Source organism: Salvia miltiorrhiza, unplaced genomic scaffold, assembly GCF_028751815.1.
Source record: "Salvia miltiorrhiza cultivar Shanhuang (shh) unplaced genomic scaffold, IMPLAD_Smil_shh original_scaffold_414, whole genome shotgun sequence".
Taxonomy (NCBI): domain Eukaryota; kingdom Viridiplantae; phylum Streptophyta; class Magnoliopsida; order Lamiales; family Lamiaceae; genus Salvia; species Salvia miltiorrhiza.
The window spans coordinates 14649-32903 of NW_026651544.1; the positions used below are offsets into that span (position 1 = coordinate 14649).

Below are 18255 nucleotides of genomic sequence, written 5' to 3' on the forward strand. Positions count from 1 at the left end.
AACGGGATGTCCTCCTTTTCTCCAAGACTTTTGAACGCAAGAAAGTGATCTAACGCCGTGTGATGAAGAATTGATTGTTTCCCAATCCATCGAAGAAGGTCAAACCAGATTTCAGCCGAGATATCGCATAAGAAGAAAAGGTGCTTCGAAGAAAAGGGGGATGTCTTCCTTATTTTTTGACTAATTATTACCTTATTTGGAAATATGTCAAGATTCGTGGAACGGCCCAAAAAGAAATACGTGTCAAGATTCGTGAGACAGAGAGAATAGTATATATTTGGGAAACATGATATTTCTTGGAAAAGATACAAGAGAACCCCAATAATAATTTTCAAAACAGAATAAAATCTTCCAAGTGAGATACTGATTAGAATTAGATCTCTTGCTGCTTTCACAAGAGTGACTAAAATCCTAAATGTGTGAATTAGAAAGGTATAGACCATAGTGCCATTTATTGACTGGGGTCAATTGGCCTACTAATTATAGTATGTTTGGACCTAAGCCATTTACTGGGCTTGACAATTGTGCCAATTATGGCCCATTAAGTTTATGTCATTCCAGTTTTGGCCCAAATTAATCGAACTGTACTTTTCTCATCCCACAGTCATGATGAATACTCTGCTGCTTAAATTTCTCATAATTGATTATCATAGCTGTTTGGATGGGGACTTGCTATTGCTAGTATAATTCTTTTCAACAACTCATACACATAGCACAATACTCATGCGTACATATTAGGTTCGTTTGGTAAGTTCTCCTCAAAAAAAATAAGTTTCATTTGGGAAGCATGCCGGGATAAGTCAAAATATATTAAATTTAAAATATGTGTTGTAGATAATTGCGAGATTGTTATTGCATTATAGTATATGGTATATGAGTTAAAACTCAAGATAATGTATGTGATGTGTTTCATAGCCATGAATTTTAATACCATGAGTTGTAAGAAATATTAAATGAATGTGTGTGAGTGGAAAATGAATCTCAAGTTTTTATTAATGGAATGGTGTCAAAAAAATAGAAAATGAATATATTTAGAAGATGTGCAAAAATAGTAAATTGCGCGTGTTTTTCAAAAACAGAGGGAATATAAAATATAGTAATTTTCCTCAATTATAATTCATTAGAAAACAGAAAACTAGGGTGTTACATTTCAAGAATTGAGAAAATGACCAATATATGCCATATTATATATATATATATATATATATATATATATATGGGGCCACTCCAATGAGATCCCCTAATTTTAGTGAGATCTAGGGCACGATCTGGTGCGTTTATTTTATCAATCCTATGGCTGATATTGTATCTGGAGGGTGATTTTTTTTCACAGGGTTCGAATCCTGGAGGGAGCAGAATATTTTAAATTTTGTTATTCATAAGGTTCAAATGAGAACCGAGATTTAAAATGAGAACAGAGAATCATCCTCAATCTTTGGATCATGAATATCAACGGTGGATGAATGCACCATCTAGGTTCAAATCCTGGAGGGAGCGATTTTTTTTTTTCATTTTTCTTGAAATGCAATTAATTGTACAGCGAATGCAGTAACTTTACACATCAGTGCAGTGTTCTCAGTTCTCATTTTAAATTACGGTTTTCATATATATATATATATATATATATATATATATATATATATTGCATGGGGGCATGTATTTCGCAAATCTATGTATTCCAAGGATTATAAGTTTAATTTCAAGATTCTGATAACAATTGAGGAAAACAATCATGCAAAATAGTAGAAAGTTTAAGTTTATGATCAACACTTATCAATATCATAACCATAAGTCTGTTTGAGTTAGAGGAAAATATAAATAGGATAAAGACTAGTTCTTTACCGAAAGACGACTGTGAAGTGGAATCCTAGCCTCAACTTTGCCCCATCAACATCAACCGGTTAATTAAACCTAAAAACATTCGAAAATATTTTTGGACTGAGTACTAATATATCAGTGGACATACAACTTTTAAAACATTTCACAAAAGTTAAAGAAGTTTATCAATATTTTTGGTTGTCTTTGGTTGTGTGTTTGTGCTTGTGTTTTTCTCTATTTTCCTGTGTCTTTCCCCTGGCTTGCTCTTTGTTGTTGCAGTTGGTTGCTAGGTCATGTTGGTGCTGGCCCCGGCTCCACCCGTGTTCCCGTTGGGGTGTTCGTTGGTGTTCCCTCGCTGGGTTTCTTTTTCACTTTTCCGTTGTTGGCCTCCTTTGTTTCTGGTTTGTGTGAGCCGAGCCTCTCAGGGGCGGTGGTTCGGCTGGAGCCTTTGAGGTGGCTCTTTTTCCGGTCACCGCCAGTACTTTTTTTTTTTCGTCTTTCCTTTAGACGGGCACTTTTTTTTCTCATTGGGGTTTTTGCCTTAATGAGGTTTTATCGAAGCTCGGCCCTCAGTTGCGTTTGTGCTCTCATGGGTTTAGATTTTTTTTTTCGTTTTTGTTTCATTTTTAATAAAATTTCTATTTCAGCAGAAGATTTTAAAACAAAAATTCATTTTTAAGTATGTAAAAATGTTTATCTCATAAGTAGCGTTAATGTAACACTCTATTTTTACTCACTATAATTTCGGACCTCTTGCTACTGTCGGATCGCTTTTCGCTTTTTCGTTGATCTCAGGACGCACTCAGACAAATCATCATTTCTCATGTGCTTCGTAACACATCCAGATAAGCACCCTTATAATGCTTGCTCATCAATGCATGATAGCGATCAACTTATCAAGCTACTAAACTTGTGTGCACAATTCTCATTTGAGGTGTTATAGGTTAAATGAGAATCTTGATCAATATAAGATGCGAGCATTAAACAATATAGAGCGCATAAAAATATTTATATTGGATAAACAATTTGTATTTTATGAAATATCAGAGCTTATATAACTGAAGATATACTTTTGTAAATAAAGCTCACCTTGATAGGACAAGTCCGACAATAGTATTCATGAAAAACTTATTTTGGGAAAACAGTGCTAATAATCCACTCGATCAACAAAGCCTATAGGATAATCTAATCTTAATAGGTCTCGTAATACTAATCTTAAATCAAGGCATGATAAAGCATACTAATCCTTGATAATTGATATACTAAGCCTAGATTGACAATTAATTTTTGTAAATAATTTGCTCGGCTAAAGACACCAACAATACCCTTAGTTGACTTTTATTTTTTAACACCATTTTAATTTGAAAATCATTTTTATTAAAAACATTTCTTAAGATCTCCTGTGTGTGAACAGTGAGGTCCCCGGTTCAAATCCCACTGCTCTCCCTCCCCGACTCCCCCAAGTCAAAAAAATAAAAAATAAGAAATTTATTTTCATGCAAGAAGGTGAATTTCTTAAGGACATAATATATATGTGACTTCCAATTCCCAACATCATAAGTTGAGAAATTATATATACTCTTAATTATCTCAATCGACAACTTACAAAAACTCTTCTTTACAATTATAGAACTAGCATTTACATCCCTGCAATGCACGAGAAATATTTTTATATTTTTATATTTATATAAAATTGATATCAATTCAATTATCATATTTATAAATATAATAAAAAATTAACTTTAACTAGATATATTTAAGCTTAATATTGAAAAAATAAAAACATATAAAGAAAAATTCACAAAAATAAAAATTGATATTATGAAAAGGCAAAAATAAAGTTTAAAATGAAATAAAAATTTTTGAATAATGAATTTACTCAAAAAAGACAATTTTTTTTTGAATAAAGTTGAATTTAATCTTTCAATGAATATAACTTTTACATTTTAAATTAAATATTTGAATAAAATATATCAAATTAAAATTTTTACCGTGATCTTTAATTTGATATGCATATTAAATACTTTATAATTAGATTAATTAACAACCAAAAATAATTCTTGTTAACTTAAATATTATTTTATTTGAAGTAGTCTATAATAACAATATTATGTACAAACCAATCTGAGATTTTTTTATGTACAAACCAATTGTGCATATTACAATAATTAGTATATTTTGTGTGTAACTAAAAGTAAAATAATTATTATATCATATAATTATTTTAATTTTATATTAAAATTTAACATTTAGTGAAGAATTTGAAAATAAAAAATAAATAAATGTAAACCATGTTTAAAAGGCAATTTCTTTTTGAATAAAGTTGAATTTAATCTTTCAATGAATATAACTTTTACATTTTAAATTAAATATTTGAATAAAATATATCAAATTAAAATTTTTACCGTGATCTTTAATTTGACATGCATATTAAATATTTTATAATAAGATTAATTAACAACCAAAAATAATTCTTGTTAACTTAAATATTATTTTATTTGAAGTAGTCTATAATAACAATATTATGTACAAACCAATCTGAGATTTTTTTATGTACAAACCAATTGTGCATATTACAATAATTAGTATATTTTGTGTGTAACTAAAAGTAAAATAATTATTATATCATATAATTATTTTAATTTTATATTAAAATTTAACATTTAGTGAAGAATTTGAAAATAAAAAATAAATAAATGTAAACCATATTAAAAGTTTTATTTTTAATCTATATAAATATCAAATATGTTTATATAAATAAATAAATCATTCGCATAAAAACATTACCACAAATTAAATAATTTTAAATCATATAAGAAATTTTGTTTTTAAATATATAACTAATTATTCACCTAAAAAATTACATTAAAATTAATAAAAATTTGTAGATGAAAATTCATTCTAAATTTATTATTTGTAATTGTTATACCAAGTTAAAGATCTTGACATAGTTTTTAATTTAAGATGCATACTAAATATTTTTTTATGAATTAAATTTAAAGATTTTTAGAAAATAATCAAGAGAGAGAGAGATTTATGGAAAAAAGTTATCGTTAGAACAATATTTTTATATAATAATCCTTTAAAAGTGTGCATCACTTTTGGTGATACATATTTTAATAAATGTTACGTGAGTAAGTTGTATAAAAATAAATCTAACATCAATCTACATATATATAACATTTATTAAAATATGTATCACCAAAAGTGATGCACACTTTTAAAGGACGGAGGGTGTATATATCAAACTAAAGCATGTTTCACAATTTTTAATTTGATATACTTATTGAATATTTAATCATAATAAAGCTATACTATTGTTGGAGAAAGAAAAGAAAAACGAATAAATAAATAAAAAAGAAATAGATTTAAAAACTATAAGATTGAGGAAATATAAGCTTTATTAGAGGGTAAAAAGAAAAAAAATTATTTGTGGTGGCTAGGAATAAGTAAAAATATATGTATTGCCTATATTACTGAAGTTGAAAAAAAAATTAATCCAAATATTTTGAGGTATTGCAAGAGAAATGAAATTAGGCTTGCAAAATGAAATTAGGCACACATGATTTTGGTTTTCTTTTTCTTTTAAATAACATGATTTGCATATTAAAAGACCCACGTAATTTTTAACTAAAATTTAAAAGAAACTGTCAAAAGACTCAAAACCATGCTCTAATAGAAATACATAAATTTTCGATTAGCCATTTTTTTTTTCTTATTTACAAAATTGTCATTCAAATCAATTTCAAATTAATTTCAAATCAATTTCAAATTGAGAACTAACTTTTTAATATAGCATAGATTATAGGCTACGATTAGTAAATTTTTAAACTTTTATTGGGCTATCATATTGAAATTTTAATTAAACTTTAATCTTGACTTAGTTAATACATATAATTTGATTTCTACATAAATTGTTAACTAGCATTTGCATCCCGTGCAATGCACGGAAAACATTTTTATATTTTTATATTAATATAAAATTGATACCAACTCAGTTATCACATATATAAGTATAATAAAAAAGTAATTTTAACAAAATATAGTTAAGCGGAATATTGTAAAAAATAAAAAAATCACAACATTAAAAACAAATATTATGAAAAGGCAAAAATAATAAGTTGAAAAAATAAACCCAAAAGTAAAGATAAAAAAAGTTTAGAAAAAATAGATTTATTCAAAAAAAGACGAGAGAGGAGAGATAATTTTTTAAAAAATTATCTCCAAATAAGAAATAACATTTTCATTTTAAATTAAATATTTATATAAAATCTACCAAATTAAAGCTCTTACGTTATTTTTAATTTGATATGTATATTGAATATTTTATAATTAGTTGAATTTTAAAATTTTAGAAAGAAAAAAAAAGAAGATAAAGAAAAAGAAAATAAAAAGAAAAAATTTAGTTTACGAATAAACATTCAATTTTATTATATTTATAAAATTTCTACTGAATTTTAAAATTTATTTCAAAGTGAGAGTTGCCTTTTTAATATAGTATAGATTAATCAAACTCAATTCTTATTTAAGACATAAGCCCAGAAATTTAGTAAAGCCGAACCCAGCTGAAACCATCTAAATAGCCCAAATTAATTTAGTGGTTTAAGCTTATCTCTAGCCCAAATCACAATCCAATCTATTAAATAATTAAAAGGCCCACAACCCAGCCCACTCTCTCTCCTCGGTTTCTCTCTCTCGCGACAGAATTCTCTCGCTCTGGGGCGCCGCTTCTCCTTCTCCGGCGATCCCCGCCGTCGGCCACCACTACCACCGCTACTCCCATCTGTCTCGGCTCTCTTTTCTCCAAGAAAAGGGGAAAACCCCAAAGAAATACCTAATATTTCCCCCTCCTTTCTCTCTCTCCTTCTCGGCCGCCAGACAGAAGCGCCGCACCACGCGCATTTCTCGTTCTCTTACTCCCTCTCGCCGGCCGCTACCATCTCTCCCTCAGTAGCTCAGAGACGCCGCCGTCGGCCCCATACCCCTGATCCAGTGGTAATAGCAGCAACCGCCCCTTTATCACGGCCGAACAGCAGCGTGGCCGCCGCCGCCGTCTGCCCCTTTTCACCCGGCGATCTTTCCCTCGCCCTCGCTTCACAACAACATCGTGCCCTCAAATTCTCCGCTAGACTCCGGGCTCAGGTGACTCACGGCTACAATATTGAAGCTCAGCAAAATTTAAGGTTCTATACTTCATATTCTGTGTATCGAAGACTCTCATGTTAATATACGGTTTAACTGTCTGTTCCTTATTCAGTAGATTCATTTAGCCAATTAGAAATTTTGAGTTGGTTTTGTCTGTGATGATTTTAGTACTGCAGAATTTTATTCGTATTTCTGTTTGTTGGTTTCGTGTGTCATCAAGATTTATCAGATAACTAGGTAGTAGTAGATTAAAGAGTAGTTAACAGTGTAGATGATGAGGAGCTACGAAGTCAAAGGTGTAACCTTGGTGTCTCTGCTTTGTTTGAGTTTTCTGCAAATACATAGTACTCCTATGAATGATGTTTAAAGTTTGATTTGATGAAAAAGACAAAAAGAAAGTGTAAAATAGAGGCAGAACCTATTTGAGTAAATCGTTCTTTCACTGCTTTGTTTGTTGCCTTGTGGAAGAAATTGGAATGAGATAAATTTGTGGTGTTTTTGGAGAAAATGACCCGAATGATCGGAGGAAAGGAGGATGACTGGTGTGAAGGATGTTTCTGCAGTAAATAATGCGGGAAAAGGAGTGGAAATTTATAGAAGGTAAAAGGAAACGTCGCCGATTGGGAGCCTTATCTCATAAATATTAAACCATCATTTGAACATAATTGTGAAAATAGCTTAGATTTCTTTTACCTTTTTCTTTTGTCAACAGTGATCCTTAGAAATTAATTCACATGATCACGTAGCAAGATTAAATTTTATATTCGAAACATACAAATCGATAATCTTAATTTACTAAAACTTTTGAAAATCCTTTGTTGGAATTTAAAGAAAATTTAATTTCTTTCTCCGAGCATGTAGAGTGCTGAAACTTCTCAATTAATATCAAAGCCATCGCGCTTACCATATGAATTAAGTTTTCGGTTTAAGATCAATCGTTATTTGCCATATTCTAGAAGATTGAGTGCTGAATGAAAGTCTTCAACATAGTGTTATTGAATTCAATTAGGTATATTTGCGGAATGGACCAGTTTTTTATTTATTTTTTATTTTTTATTTTTTAATTAAGCTGATTAGCACCGGCCTGTTGTGTTTTATAATCATTCCAGTTTGGTTGTAAAACTGATTGCAAATTCCTAAAGTCTCTTAAGTTATTTGATTTACATATTTTATTTTTGATTCAGAGGTTAAGGAGTAGATTGAAGTGATGGTTTCTGCTAGTGAAAGCTGTTAATTTCTGAAATGGGCTGTTATGTGTAGGGTTTGCCACAATAGGACATGACAAATGCTTGCCATTTCAACTTTTTTAAGGCTATGTAAGTTTGATTGCTTCCAACTTGCTCCATTCTCTACTAGATAGTCTAATTACTACTTCATTTAACTACTATTTGATAGCAGGACAAATAGTTTTTGCCATAGTAGTTGTGTTGCTCACAAGTTGTTTGTTGAAATGCATTAATGGGCAGCACATGTATAATGATTTTTTCATATTTGTTTCTGCATGATTTTTTGTGCAAATGGTAATTAATATGCCAACTCAAGGATATATAACTACTGTTGAAGTTTTGATTGTATTAGTCTGTAGGGAGTGAATGAACTACTTCTGAAATATCAGAGGTTCCATGTTTCTATTTCGATATCCAATGTATATTTTGGGGATAAAAGTATTTACGTTTAATGGTGTGTTATATCTTCCAGAAATTCTGCAAGAGCATCAGTGCAATCACTAACTTCTTGTGGCATTACTGCGTATTTGTCCAAGTGCTTGTCAAGACAGATTCACATGGAGGGTATTAAGAAAAGTGATTCAAGGGGTGCATTAATTGTTTTAGAAGGTTTGGATCGGTGTGGAAAGACCTCACAGTGCAGCAGATTGCTTTCTTCCCTAGAAAAGTCAGGTCATGCAGTTGAATCATGGAGATTTCCTGATAGAAACACTGGTGTTGGACAAATGATATCATCTTATCTTACCAACGATTCTCATTTGGACGATCGTGCAATCCATCTACTCTTCAGTGCAAATCGCTGGGAGAAGAGGTTAGCCTCTATATGTTTTTTCATGGTTAATCTTTTGGCTTTCAAAGTACTTGTATCAGGGAATAGATTCTGAAATCTATGAAATAAGATGAATAGGAATTTTGCTATGTCGAAAATGCAAAACTTGTTCTTTTTTATTTTTTTTCAAAAAAGAAAAATGAAACGCAAAATATCAAGCCAACTGGTGCTAGAATTCAAAATTTTTGGTCTTCCTATCACTTTTAGGAAGGAAGATATATCTTTCATAATTTGATTTGGGGTTGTGTCAGAGCACTGTGTAAGAAAATTGATGTCTATCGTGCAGAACTCCAACATATGTGATGTTTCCTATGAGTTTATAAACTTACTCCATGATTCTGTGGCCTTAGATCGCTGATGGAGTCTAAGCTGAGGAGTGGAACCACACTTATTGTTGATCGCTATTCTTTTTCTGGGGTTGCTTTCTCATCTGCCAAAGGACTTGATATAGAGTGGTGCAAGGTGGTGTTCTGTATACTTATTTGTTTTGGTTTCAAAAATCATTACGAGACTATGTGTGTTTTGGAACTAATTGAACTTGACTGTCATTTATCTTTGCAGGCTCCTGAGATAGGATTGCTTGCTCCAGACCTAGTTGTATACCTTGAAATATCACCAGAGGTAGAGTTTTCACACTTGTAGCTGAATTCTATGGCATCAATTAATTTGTACAAGATTTTCAAAGGTGGTGTCTTATTTACCATTTTTGAGAAACTTTTGCAGTTGCTGTTTTCGTGGTGTTGAATAGTTTTAAGAGCTTAGATGGCACATTATCTCTATCATGCATGTGCAAATGTTTCAATCCTTTCATTCTTTCTCAATTTTATTGCACTAGTTTTCGTTTTCATATGAAGCTCTGTTTTCTTTTCTGTTTATATAATGAGTATTCTAGTCCAAGTTCTACTGTTTCAAGATTGGCCTGAGTTTACTTGAAAATTCTTAGCAAGCTGCTGAAAGAGGAGGTTATGGAGGTGAGAGGTATGAGAAGCTCGAGTTTCAGAAAAGAGTGGCTGAATCATACAAGACACTACGTGATGCCACATGGAAGGTAGTACGTTTTGGCTGTTATTTTATTTTCATAATAAATATAAGTTGGTAACTCCAATTATGAAATGCTGATCAATAGACAGGACCCTTTTTGCCGAATAGCTAGCTTTTACCTCAACTATTGGTTTTCACTGGCAATGCTTGCTTTAGATGATAAACTTTATATCAGAAACCAAATTCCGAACTGGCATATTGATTCTGTCTTGCATTTTTTCTTGTGAACTTGGAAACACACATGAATATGTTGTCAATTCTATCACAGTAAAAATGATATTAGAATGTTGATTAATTATTGTCTCCTTTATTGTAGATAATCGATGCTAGCCTCCCAATTGAAGATATTGAGAAACAGCTGAGGGAGATTGTTATGGAATGTGTTCTGACATGCGAAAAAGGGAAGTCTTTTTCAGAGCTGTGGCCAAATTAGATGTTTTTTGATGGAGTTAAATTTATTGATCAAATAGTTTTGGGTAATGGCTACTTGATATCACTCTGTTTTTTACCAGAAGATTATTTTGAGTATGATCTTTACATGTCCAGAATTGTGGGTTAGTTTACCTTTCTTGAATTGGTGAGTATTTTCAAAATTTGTATCTCAACTTTTTTTTCTATAAAAGCCGCAGTGCATTCCATTCCATCCATTTCAACATAATAAACAAATTTTCCAACTTGTTTCATTATCTGTAGATGATTTATTGTCTTCTACTTTTCAATTCTGAAGCTCTCATCTCAAATTATCTTATTCTACTTCATTTTTCAATTTGTTTCTAGGAATTGTCGAATTCATCTTCTCAAGTTCAAGTGGTTTCTCGACTCAAAGAATAATGAGTGTGACTAGCAAGCAAGTCAATTTTAAGTTTGTTGATACTTGACTCCTTTACATTCCATTACTCTAAACACACCTAATTTTCATAAGATAAATTTTTCTTAAAATCTTGTGATACAATTATCCTCACATAAAAGCTTATTTTTTTTCTGACAGAAATCATGATTTCTCATTTCCCATTTTTCTCATCCACCTCTTTGTATTCTTGTTTAAACCCTATATTTTCAAAAACCTCAAAGGAGATGACGAATTTAGTTATTAAAATCGATTAAGATGAACTAAACCCCAACCCCAACTTTTAGTTTCATATATGTACGTTTTGAGCGTTAAAACATTTTTTTCTGTGAATACTGTATTTTGATTGGATAACAAAACAATTATGCTGCTCCCTGTGTCCCTAAAAATTGTGACTCAATAATGAAGATGATATAAATTGTAAGAAAAAATATAGTAGTTGTATTTGAGTGAAAATTGAGTTTTACACCTTTTTATAAATAATGAAAGGAAATGCTCGTGAGGTCATTTTCAAATAAGAAAAATCACTATTTTTAAGAATACATCGATATAATAATAAGGTCACGATTTTTATGAGAATGACTATATTAATGTTTGATATATGTGAGGGGGAGTGGGGCCTTTGTCCCCATTAAGCATTTTAAAAAAAATTATCCTTATAAAATTTTCACATTATTAAATATTTGTACGAATTTTTATGCAAAAATCACTTTCATGAAATCGAATCAAAGGAAAATTATCTTCTAAAAATCTCAAATTCAAAATTTAAAAAAACTCAACACCTATCAAGATTTTTTTTTTCTTCTGCATCAACCGTTATGCAGAACCTATTGAAAGTGTTCAATCGGTACAAGCTGAAAAAATTTAAACATATTAAACAAAATATTTGTTGTTTTTTCATAATTTCTACATTTTCTTTTTGGACTGTATAAGAAATGAGGTGAATATATAGTCGCATAAGATGGTTCCCATCCTTAATCAGCGCGGTTTATCCTACCTGTTACATCATCATCCATTATATATCATGGAGTAATGATTTAAATATTTTTAATTAGTTAAAAGAACTTTAAATAAAGCAAGTAGCAACTAAGCTCAAGCTTTCATCTTCTAAGGCTGGTACCACTCTCGTCGCCGACAATTTCCAAGTCTCACTCTTCTCACCGTTGCTGTTTCTCTCTCTTCTTTTTCTTGTGTAAGCTTCTGCCCCTTCATTTCCCACAATTTCACAGTATTTTTTCAAGTATACTCGTATTCTGCTTTGTTTGAATACCTCCGCATGCTCAGATTGAGTCACTTTACATGCTTGTGATTTCCAATGTCCGGTTTGAGCCAATGTCTACTTGCAATTTCTTACCTTTTAGAGTGGGAATGATAGCCGGAATACAAAGAGTTTAATATCTCAGCTTTCCCTCTCAATTAGGAATTATGTCTGTTTTTCTGGGCTAATTACACGCGGGTTGCTAAACGGGTTAAGAACTACGCCATGATCGAGTAGAGTTAGGGCGTTTTTCACGAGTTATGGATTGTTCTGTCAAAACTCAGTTGTTTCTTCAGATTGAGAAAAGGAAATGGGTGATCATGGTGGGTTTGGTTGCTCTGACTCATTTGTTTTGCCAATCTTTGATGCTTCCGTATGGGAACGCGCTGCTGTCTCTGTTTCCCAGTGGAAAGAGTAAAAACCTTCTTATGGCTAACCCATCACATAATGATTCTTCTGTTAAGACTTTGATTGATGACAACCATACTATTGCTGGTGTGTTGGATATGGATAATGATCAGTCTCTATTTGTTAGAGGAGTGAAGAGCACAAAAACTTACAACGTGCACGTAAATGCTGAAGATGACAAGGGTTCTATGGAGAAGAAAGAAAAAGAAAACATGGATTCTGATGTCGTTGGTAATGGCATGGATGATGATGTTGATTTTGTCGATGACGACACCTTAGATGATGTGGATGTAGACTTAGAAGATGGCTTTACAGTGGAAAACAGCACTCAGCTTGGAAAGGCAAGTTCTGGAGTTGTCTTAGAGTCTAAAACAAGTGAGATTCAAGAGAAGAATGTAACGGACGGGTCTGTGATTTTGCCAACTCTGGTTGTCTCATCGGATAAACCATCGTTGATTGGTTCTGTTGTTGGGGAAAAACCAGAATCAGAAACAAGCATTTCTGATGGTTCTAGCATGCATATATCTCTCAGTGAAAGCAAGGACGTTTCTGTTTTTCGCAACAACGGCTCCTCAGTGCCAAATAAGCCTGCTAAAAAGAAGATGAGGTGTGACATGCCACCTAAAACTGTAACACCTATAAATGAGATGGAACGTTTGTTAGTCAGGCATCGTGCTCGTTCACGTGCAATGGTATGTTTTTTTTTTTTGTTATGTAATTAAATCTAATGTCTGTGGTTTCCAGTTCATCAGTTAAGAGATATGAACTTTTCTGTGTTTGGTTTGTAGAGACCAAGATGGTCTTCTGAGCGTGACCAGGAAATTTTAGCAGCAAAGAGGAGGATTGAAAGTGCTCCCTTCTTGAAGAATGATCGGGAATTGCACGCTCCTCTATTTCGAAATATCTCTATGTTCAAAAGGTTAGAACTTGCAATCTACATGATCATCATCATCATCATTTGTTGTTTCATAGGAGGAGTACCTTCAGCTACTAGTTTTAATACTTTCATGGCTTTGGATGACTGATATCTTGTGTCGTGTGTATTGGGAAAATCGTCATCTTGAACATTGGAGTTCCTTCTTGAGTTTGGAGTGAGTCCAGCGAACTCCCATGACTTCGTTGTGTGTAGTTTGTGGTATTGATTGGGCCATGCATATTGTTTACTTTCAGTGTGACTATATTTTCCCATCAAATATGCGCGCTATTCTAATATGCGCTAGTTCTCATCTCACAGCCATTGCCATTTTCTGTCATTATTGGGCTTTATTCGCTTCTTCTTTTTTTGTTTTGTTTTTTTATTCTTTTTTCTGGTAAAAGGCGAAACCTGGAGCCGCTACTTGTTGGTCTGCTATAGGTAAACCTTTCTCCTGTTCTATAGCACACCAACCACATTGGAGAGGTAAATTTGAGGCATCATAGTTAACAGTGATTGGCCTGATTAACAAATTATAGGCTTGATTAGACTTATTAATTTTGTAGCCTAGCTAGAATAGAAGATAGCCTTTTGATAGAGGGGGGGAGGTAAAAAACATCTGCAGTGTTCAGTGCAAAGCTGGGCAGCTTTCTATAGCTGGGGTGCGATGGCAAAGCTTCTGGGACATGGGGGGGTCCCAGAGCCTTATTATGTATCTTTGTATATTTGTTTCGTCAACTAATTTTCAGCAAATTATCTAAAGAAACTCTGTTGCTTTTTCCTCTTATTTTATGCAGTTATGCACTACAATGCTTGTAGAAGGGAAGCAGTTTTCACAGGCTTTAAAACTGATTCTGAAATTCAAAATAAAATATCCAAATCAACATATCTACAGATGATAAAATGTTTAGCCTTGAAAGTTGAAGATCTTTGATTACATATTGCATGAGCTGAACCTTCCCGCTAACATTTATAATTTGTTTGAATAACTTTGCAGTCTTGCAGACTGATCTATATTAACTGATGCAACAATGCAAGATTTGAATACTGACTCAAACTCTAAATTGCTTGTCTTGTCTCAGCCTTTCGTATTTCACATCTTATTCTTCATTTCCACCTTGACCATAAGTTTAGCTCAAAGCCTTTTTTTATGTCACCGCTTACTTTTCTCCACATAGCTTTCTTTATAGACAAGTTTTTCCAGTCATGGATGATGATCTGGTGCTGCTAAGATAAGCTCAAGCTTGCAGCATGTGCTTTGAAAATTAGAAGAGTATATATATATATATGTGTGTGTGTGTGTGTGTATTTTCTGGCCATTATAGATTCTTTCGCAGGCTCCAGTTTTTGTTTCTTAAACAATGTTACTCTCTATTTCTGTTCGTGTTTGTAAAATTGGTTTTGTAACTCTCAGGAGCTATGAACTCATGGAACGTGTACTAAAGATATATGTATACAAGGAAGGTGAAAAGCCCATATTTCATCAACCGATACTGAAAGGACTATATGCATCTGAGGGATGGTTTATGAAACTAATGGAACAGAGGAATAATCGTTTTGTTGTGAAAGATCCTAGGAAGGCTCATCTGTTCTACATGCCATTCAGTTCGCGGATGCTAGAATACACACTTTATGTGCGTAATTCCCACAACCGGACCAATTTAAGACAGCACTTGAAGGATTATTCAGAAAAGATTGCAGCAAAGTATCGTTTCTGGAACAGAACAGGTGGAGCAGACCATTTTCTTGTTGCCTGCCATGACTGGGTAATGCTCTCTCTCTCTCTCTCATGTTGGCAAATAAAAGCACAGGTGTCAGAAAATATGAAAGTTATTTTCTTATAAAGTACAAAATATATATACTGACTTGTCGATTTCCAGTAATGAAACTGTTCACTTTCTCGCCATCATTTTTATTTGAAATCTTTTTATACATATTATTGTACAGGCTCCATACGAGACAAGACACCATATGGAACATTGCATTAAAGCCCTTTGTAATGCTGATGTAACGATGGGCTTCAAGATAGGACGTGATGTTTCCCTTCCAGAAACATATGTCCGATCTGCCAGAAACCCGCTTAGAGATCTCGGAGGAAAGCCACCATCACAGAGGTACACTCTCGCCTTCTATGCAGGGAGCCTACACGGCTATCTTCGTCCAATCTTGCTTAAGTACTGGAAAGACAAGGAGCCTGATATGAAAATACTTGGTCAAATGCCCCCCGGTGTCCCCAGCAAAATGAACTACATTGATCAAATGAAAAGCAGTAAATACTGCATTTGCCCAAAGGGGTATGAAGTCAACAGCCCAAGGATAGTTGAGGCCATCTTTTACGAGTGTGTGCCGGTCATAATATCTGATAACTTTGTGCCTCCGTTCTTCGAGGTCTTCAACTGGGACGCGTTCTCAGTGATTATTGCGGAAAAGGAGATCCCAAACTTGAGAGAAATACTTGTCTCCATCCCGGAGAAGAAGTATCTCAACATGCAACTCAATGTCCGCAAAGTTCAGAAGCATTTCCTGTGGCATGCTAATCCCATCAAGTACGACCTCTTCCACATGACCCTTCATTCGATCTGGTACAATCGAGTTTTTCAGATCAAGTCAAGGTAAGGCACGTGCATCATTCAGATATTTGTCTGCTCTATCCTGCAAATCTAAGTGTAGGGATGAAAATGTCTGAATGTTGAAATGTGAACTTGTAGAGTAGTAGTTAACCTTATGCACTAAGTATCTTTCTTGTATATAAGCTATGGTGCCATCTGCTTGTTATGCTGTACTATCCAAATTTGTAGTTCAATAAACAACCCCAAAGAAAGTCAAGAAGAAGAGTTGTGCAAAATGTATGGTTCTATTAGTCACCTTATTGTGGTTTTGATTGTCTTTTGATTTTGATTGAATCATTATGTTTTGGATTTTGAACTAATAATATCCATTTCTCGAAAAAATTGGTAGGTACTAATGTAAGAGGCACTCTCCCGTGCAACTGGTTTCTGAATGACACTTCTTCAACATACAAATGCCACGTTGCTTGGCCTTCCAGTAGCAGAACTCATATTATTTTCATTGATGAGTTGTCTGCAATAGCATGAGATGGTGGAAGAAATGCCACGGTCCCTCATTTAGTATGTGCTCTCTATCTGCTTCTGTGTCCAATGCTAGAGCGAAGATGTTTGAGGGTAAGGATGCGAGAGTCGAGGGTGGCGTCCCATCTTGATTTTGAGGCCAACCGCAATGCCGTGGAATTTCTTAAAAGCTGCCCCCAATTTCTACCACCTCTTCCTCCGCCACCACCACTATTTCTTCTATTTCCTCCTCATTCTCTCTTACACAGCTCCTTCTCCAGTTCTCCCCTCTCCGCTGCCAACACCGAGGTCGCGCTACTGATCTTTTCATGGCTCAACTCTTCTTCTTCTTCTTCTTCGGCGACGACATTCTCAAACCGGAACCCTCACGATTCCGACCCCTGCAAATGGCCATTCATTTCATGCTCGTCCAATAATTTTGTGGCGGAGATTAATATCCAGTCTCTCCACCTCGCCCTTCGTCGGCCGCATCGTCGGTCACAGCATGGTCTTCCTCACTACACTATTTTGGCCCGGATACCAATGAAAATTTTCGTCAATAAACCCAAAAAATCCGTTGGTAAAACGAATCACCGAAGGACGTCGACGATAACATATACGTCGGTAAATTAATTACCGACGGATTTTTACGGCCGTCGGTGATCAGGCCTCATCGACGGATACTCCCTCGTTTTAGCTACTAACATCGCCGGAGTTGGTTGGCCAGTAATTTTTTTTTAAAAATGCCCTATTATTTTTTCCTGCTTCTCCCTCTGCCTTCTTTGCTCCCCTCTAATACCGTAATATAACTAAAGCATATTAAATAGCTCGAACTGAACAATTAGACTAAAAAAGAAACCTAAACTTTTAGTGTGCTATTAGCTCATAAGAAATTAAATATTACAAACGGTGTCAGACGGCCGTCACATGGAGGGGACTTAATTGCACCCAAATTGAAACCCGTCACATGGAGGGGACTTAATTGCACCCAAATTGAAACATGTGGGCATGATTGATCGACTATATGAGTGTCTATGATAGGGGCTAAATTACTACTTTTTCTAATAATAATAATAATAATAATAATGGCCACGACCTTAAGCTATAAAAAACATAAGTTATTTGTAATATGCTTGAATTAAATTGACGGTTAAGTTGGAATTTAGCATGATTAGGTTTTAGGGCAGTAGAAATAATTGTGAATGATTAGGTTGTAGGGTTTAATTTATGGAAATTTTGTTGTTACTTTTGTGGTGTGTCGATTTCTGTTGTGATGTATTTCGCATTATAGATTGTGCGATGCAAATGAGGAGAACAATTTAAAAAAAAAATGAGGGAGAAAGGTTGTTCTTTAATTGCTGCAACAGAGTGGAGTTTTCCAATTGGTATTTGCTAACACGATGAGCAGAGCAAGCTAGATTACAGGACTACTTTTTCTATTGGAGCTGACTCAGTCCTCTCGATTCTTAAAATTTGATTTGCTTTATATTTCCTTATTTAAACTAAGTTTTTTATTTAATTAGATTTTTGGTAAAGAAATAAGAATACAATTCTGTGTAAAGGCAAATTAATAATTATTTGGTGTAATTTTTGTTATTTGAATGTTCCCAGGCTGGCCTTTTCACAGATACCATATTTTTGGTTGGACTCGTTCTTGTTGCTATTAAAATTGCAGGTGTGGATTTCGAAGGATCAAATATGA

The 18255-nt window shown here is 33.6% G+C and overlaps 2 protein-coding genes across 7 annotated transcripts; both read left to right on the forward strand.

Moving 5' to 3' along the window:
* Positions 1-6479: 6479 nt before the first annotated feature.
* Positions 6480-10700, forward strand: LOC131004507 (thymidylate kinase). Of its 6 annotated transcripts, none has more exons than XM_057931209.1 (7): positions 6480-7563; positions 8148-8279; positions 8662-9000; positions 9369-9480; positions 9580-9639; positions 9962-10066; positions 10376-10700. In XM_057931209.1, the coding sequence occupies exons 2-7, from the start codon at positions 8242-8244 to the stop codon at positions 10490-10492; spliced, it is 771 nt and encodes a 256-aa protein (XP_057787192.1). In that variant the 5' UTR covers positions 6480-7563; positions 8148-8241; the 3' UTR covers positions 10493-10700. The 6 variants fall into 6 exon arrangements, with proteins under 6 accessions (XP_057787192.1, XP_057787190.1, XP_057787193.1 ...); XM_057931207.1 differs by having other exon boundaries at positions 6480-6960; XM_057931210.1 differs by having other exon boundaries at positions 6482-6960; positions 8224-8279.
* Positions 10701-11964: 1264 nt separating this feature from the next.
* Positions 11965-18150, forward strand: LOC131004505 (probable glycosyltransferase At3g07620). The gene is made up of 5 exons (XM_057931198.1): positions 11965-13264; positions 13361-13491; positions 14900-15251; positions 15433-16097; positions 16444-18150. The coding sequence occupies exons 1-5, from the start codon at positions 12425-12427 to the stop codon at positions 16448-16450; spliced, it is 1995 nt and encodes a 664-aa protein (XP_057787181.1). The 5' UTR covers positions 11965-12424; the 3' UTR covers positions 16451-18150.
* The last annotated feature ends 105 nt before the right edge of the window (positions 18151-18255 follow it).

Bases quoted from the DNA above. Each gene is read 5' to 3' on its own strand.
- LOC131004507 (XM_057931209.1), top strand. From the start codon at position 8,242: ATGACAAATGCTTGCCATTTCAACTTTTTTAAGGCTAT. The intron at 9,001-9,368 runs GTTAGCCTCTAT...CTGTGGCCTTAG, and splicing joins GCAAATCGCTGGGAGAAGAG to ATCGCTGATGGAGTCTAAGC. The intron at 9,640-9,961 runs GTAGAGTTTTCA...GAAAATTCTTAG, and splicing joins ACCTTGAAATATCACCAGAG to CAAGCTGCTGAAAGAGGAGG.
- LOC131004505 (XM_057931198.1), top strand. From the start codon at position 12,425: ATGGATTGTTCTGTCAAAACTCAGTTGTTTCTTCAGATTGAGAAAAGG. The intron at 13,265-13,360 runs GTATGTTTTTTT...TTTGGTTTGTAG, and splicing joins GTGCTCGTTCACGTGCAATG to AGACCAAGATGGTCTTCTGA. The intron at 15,252-15,432 runs GTAATGCTCTCT...ATTATTGTACAG, and splicing joins TTGTTGCCTGCCATGACTGG to GCTCCATACGAGACAAGACA.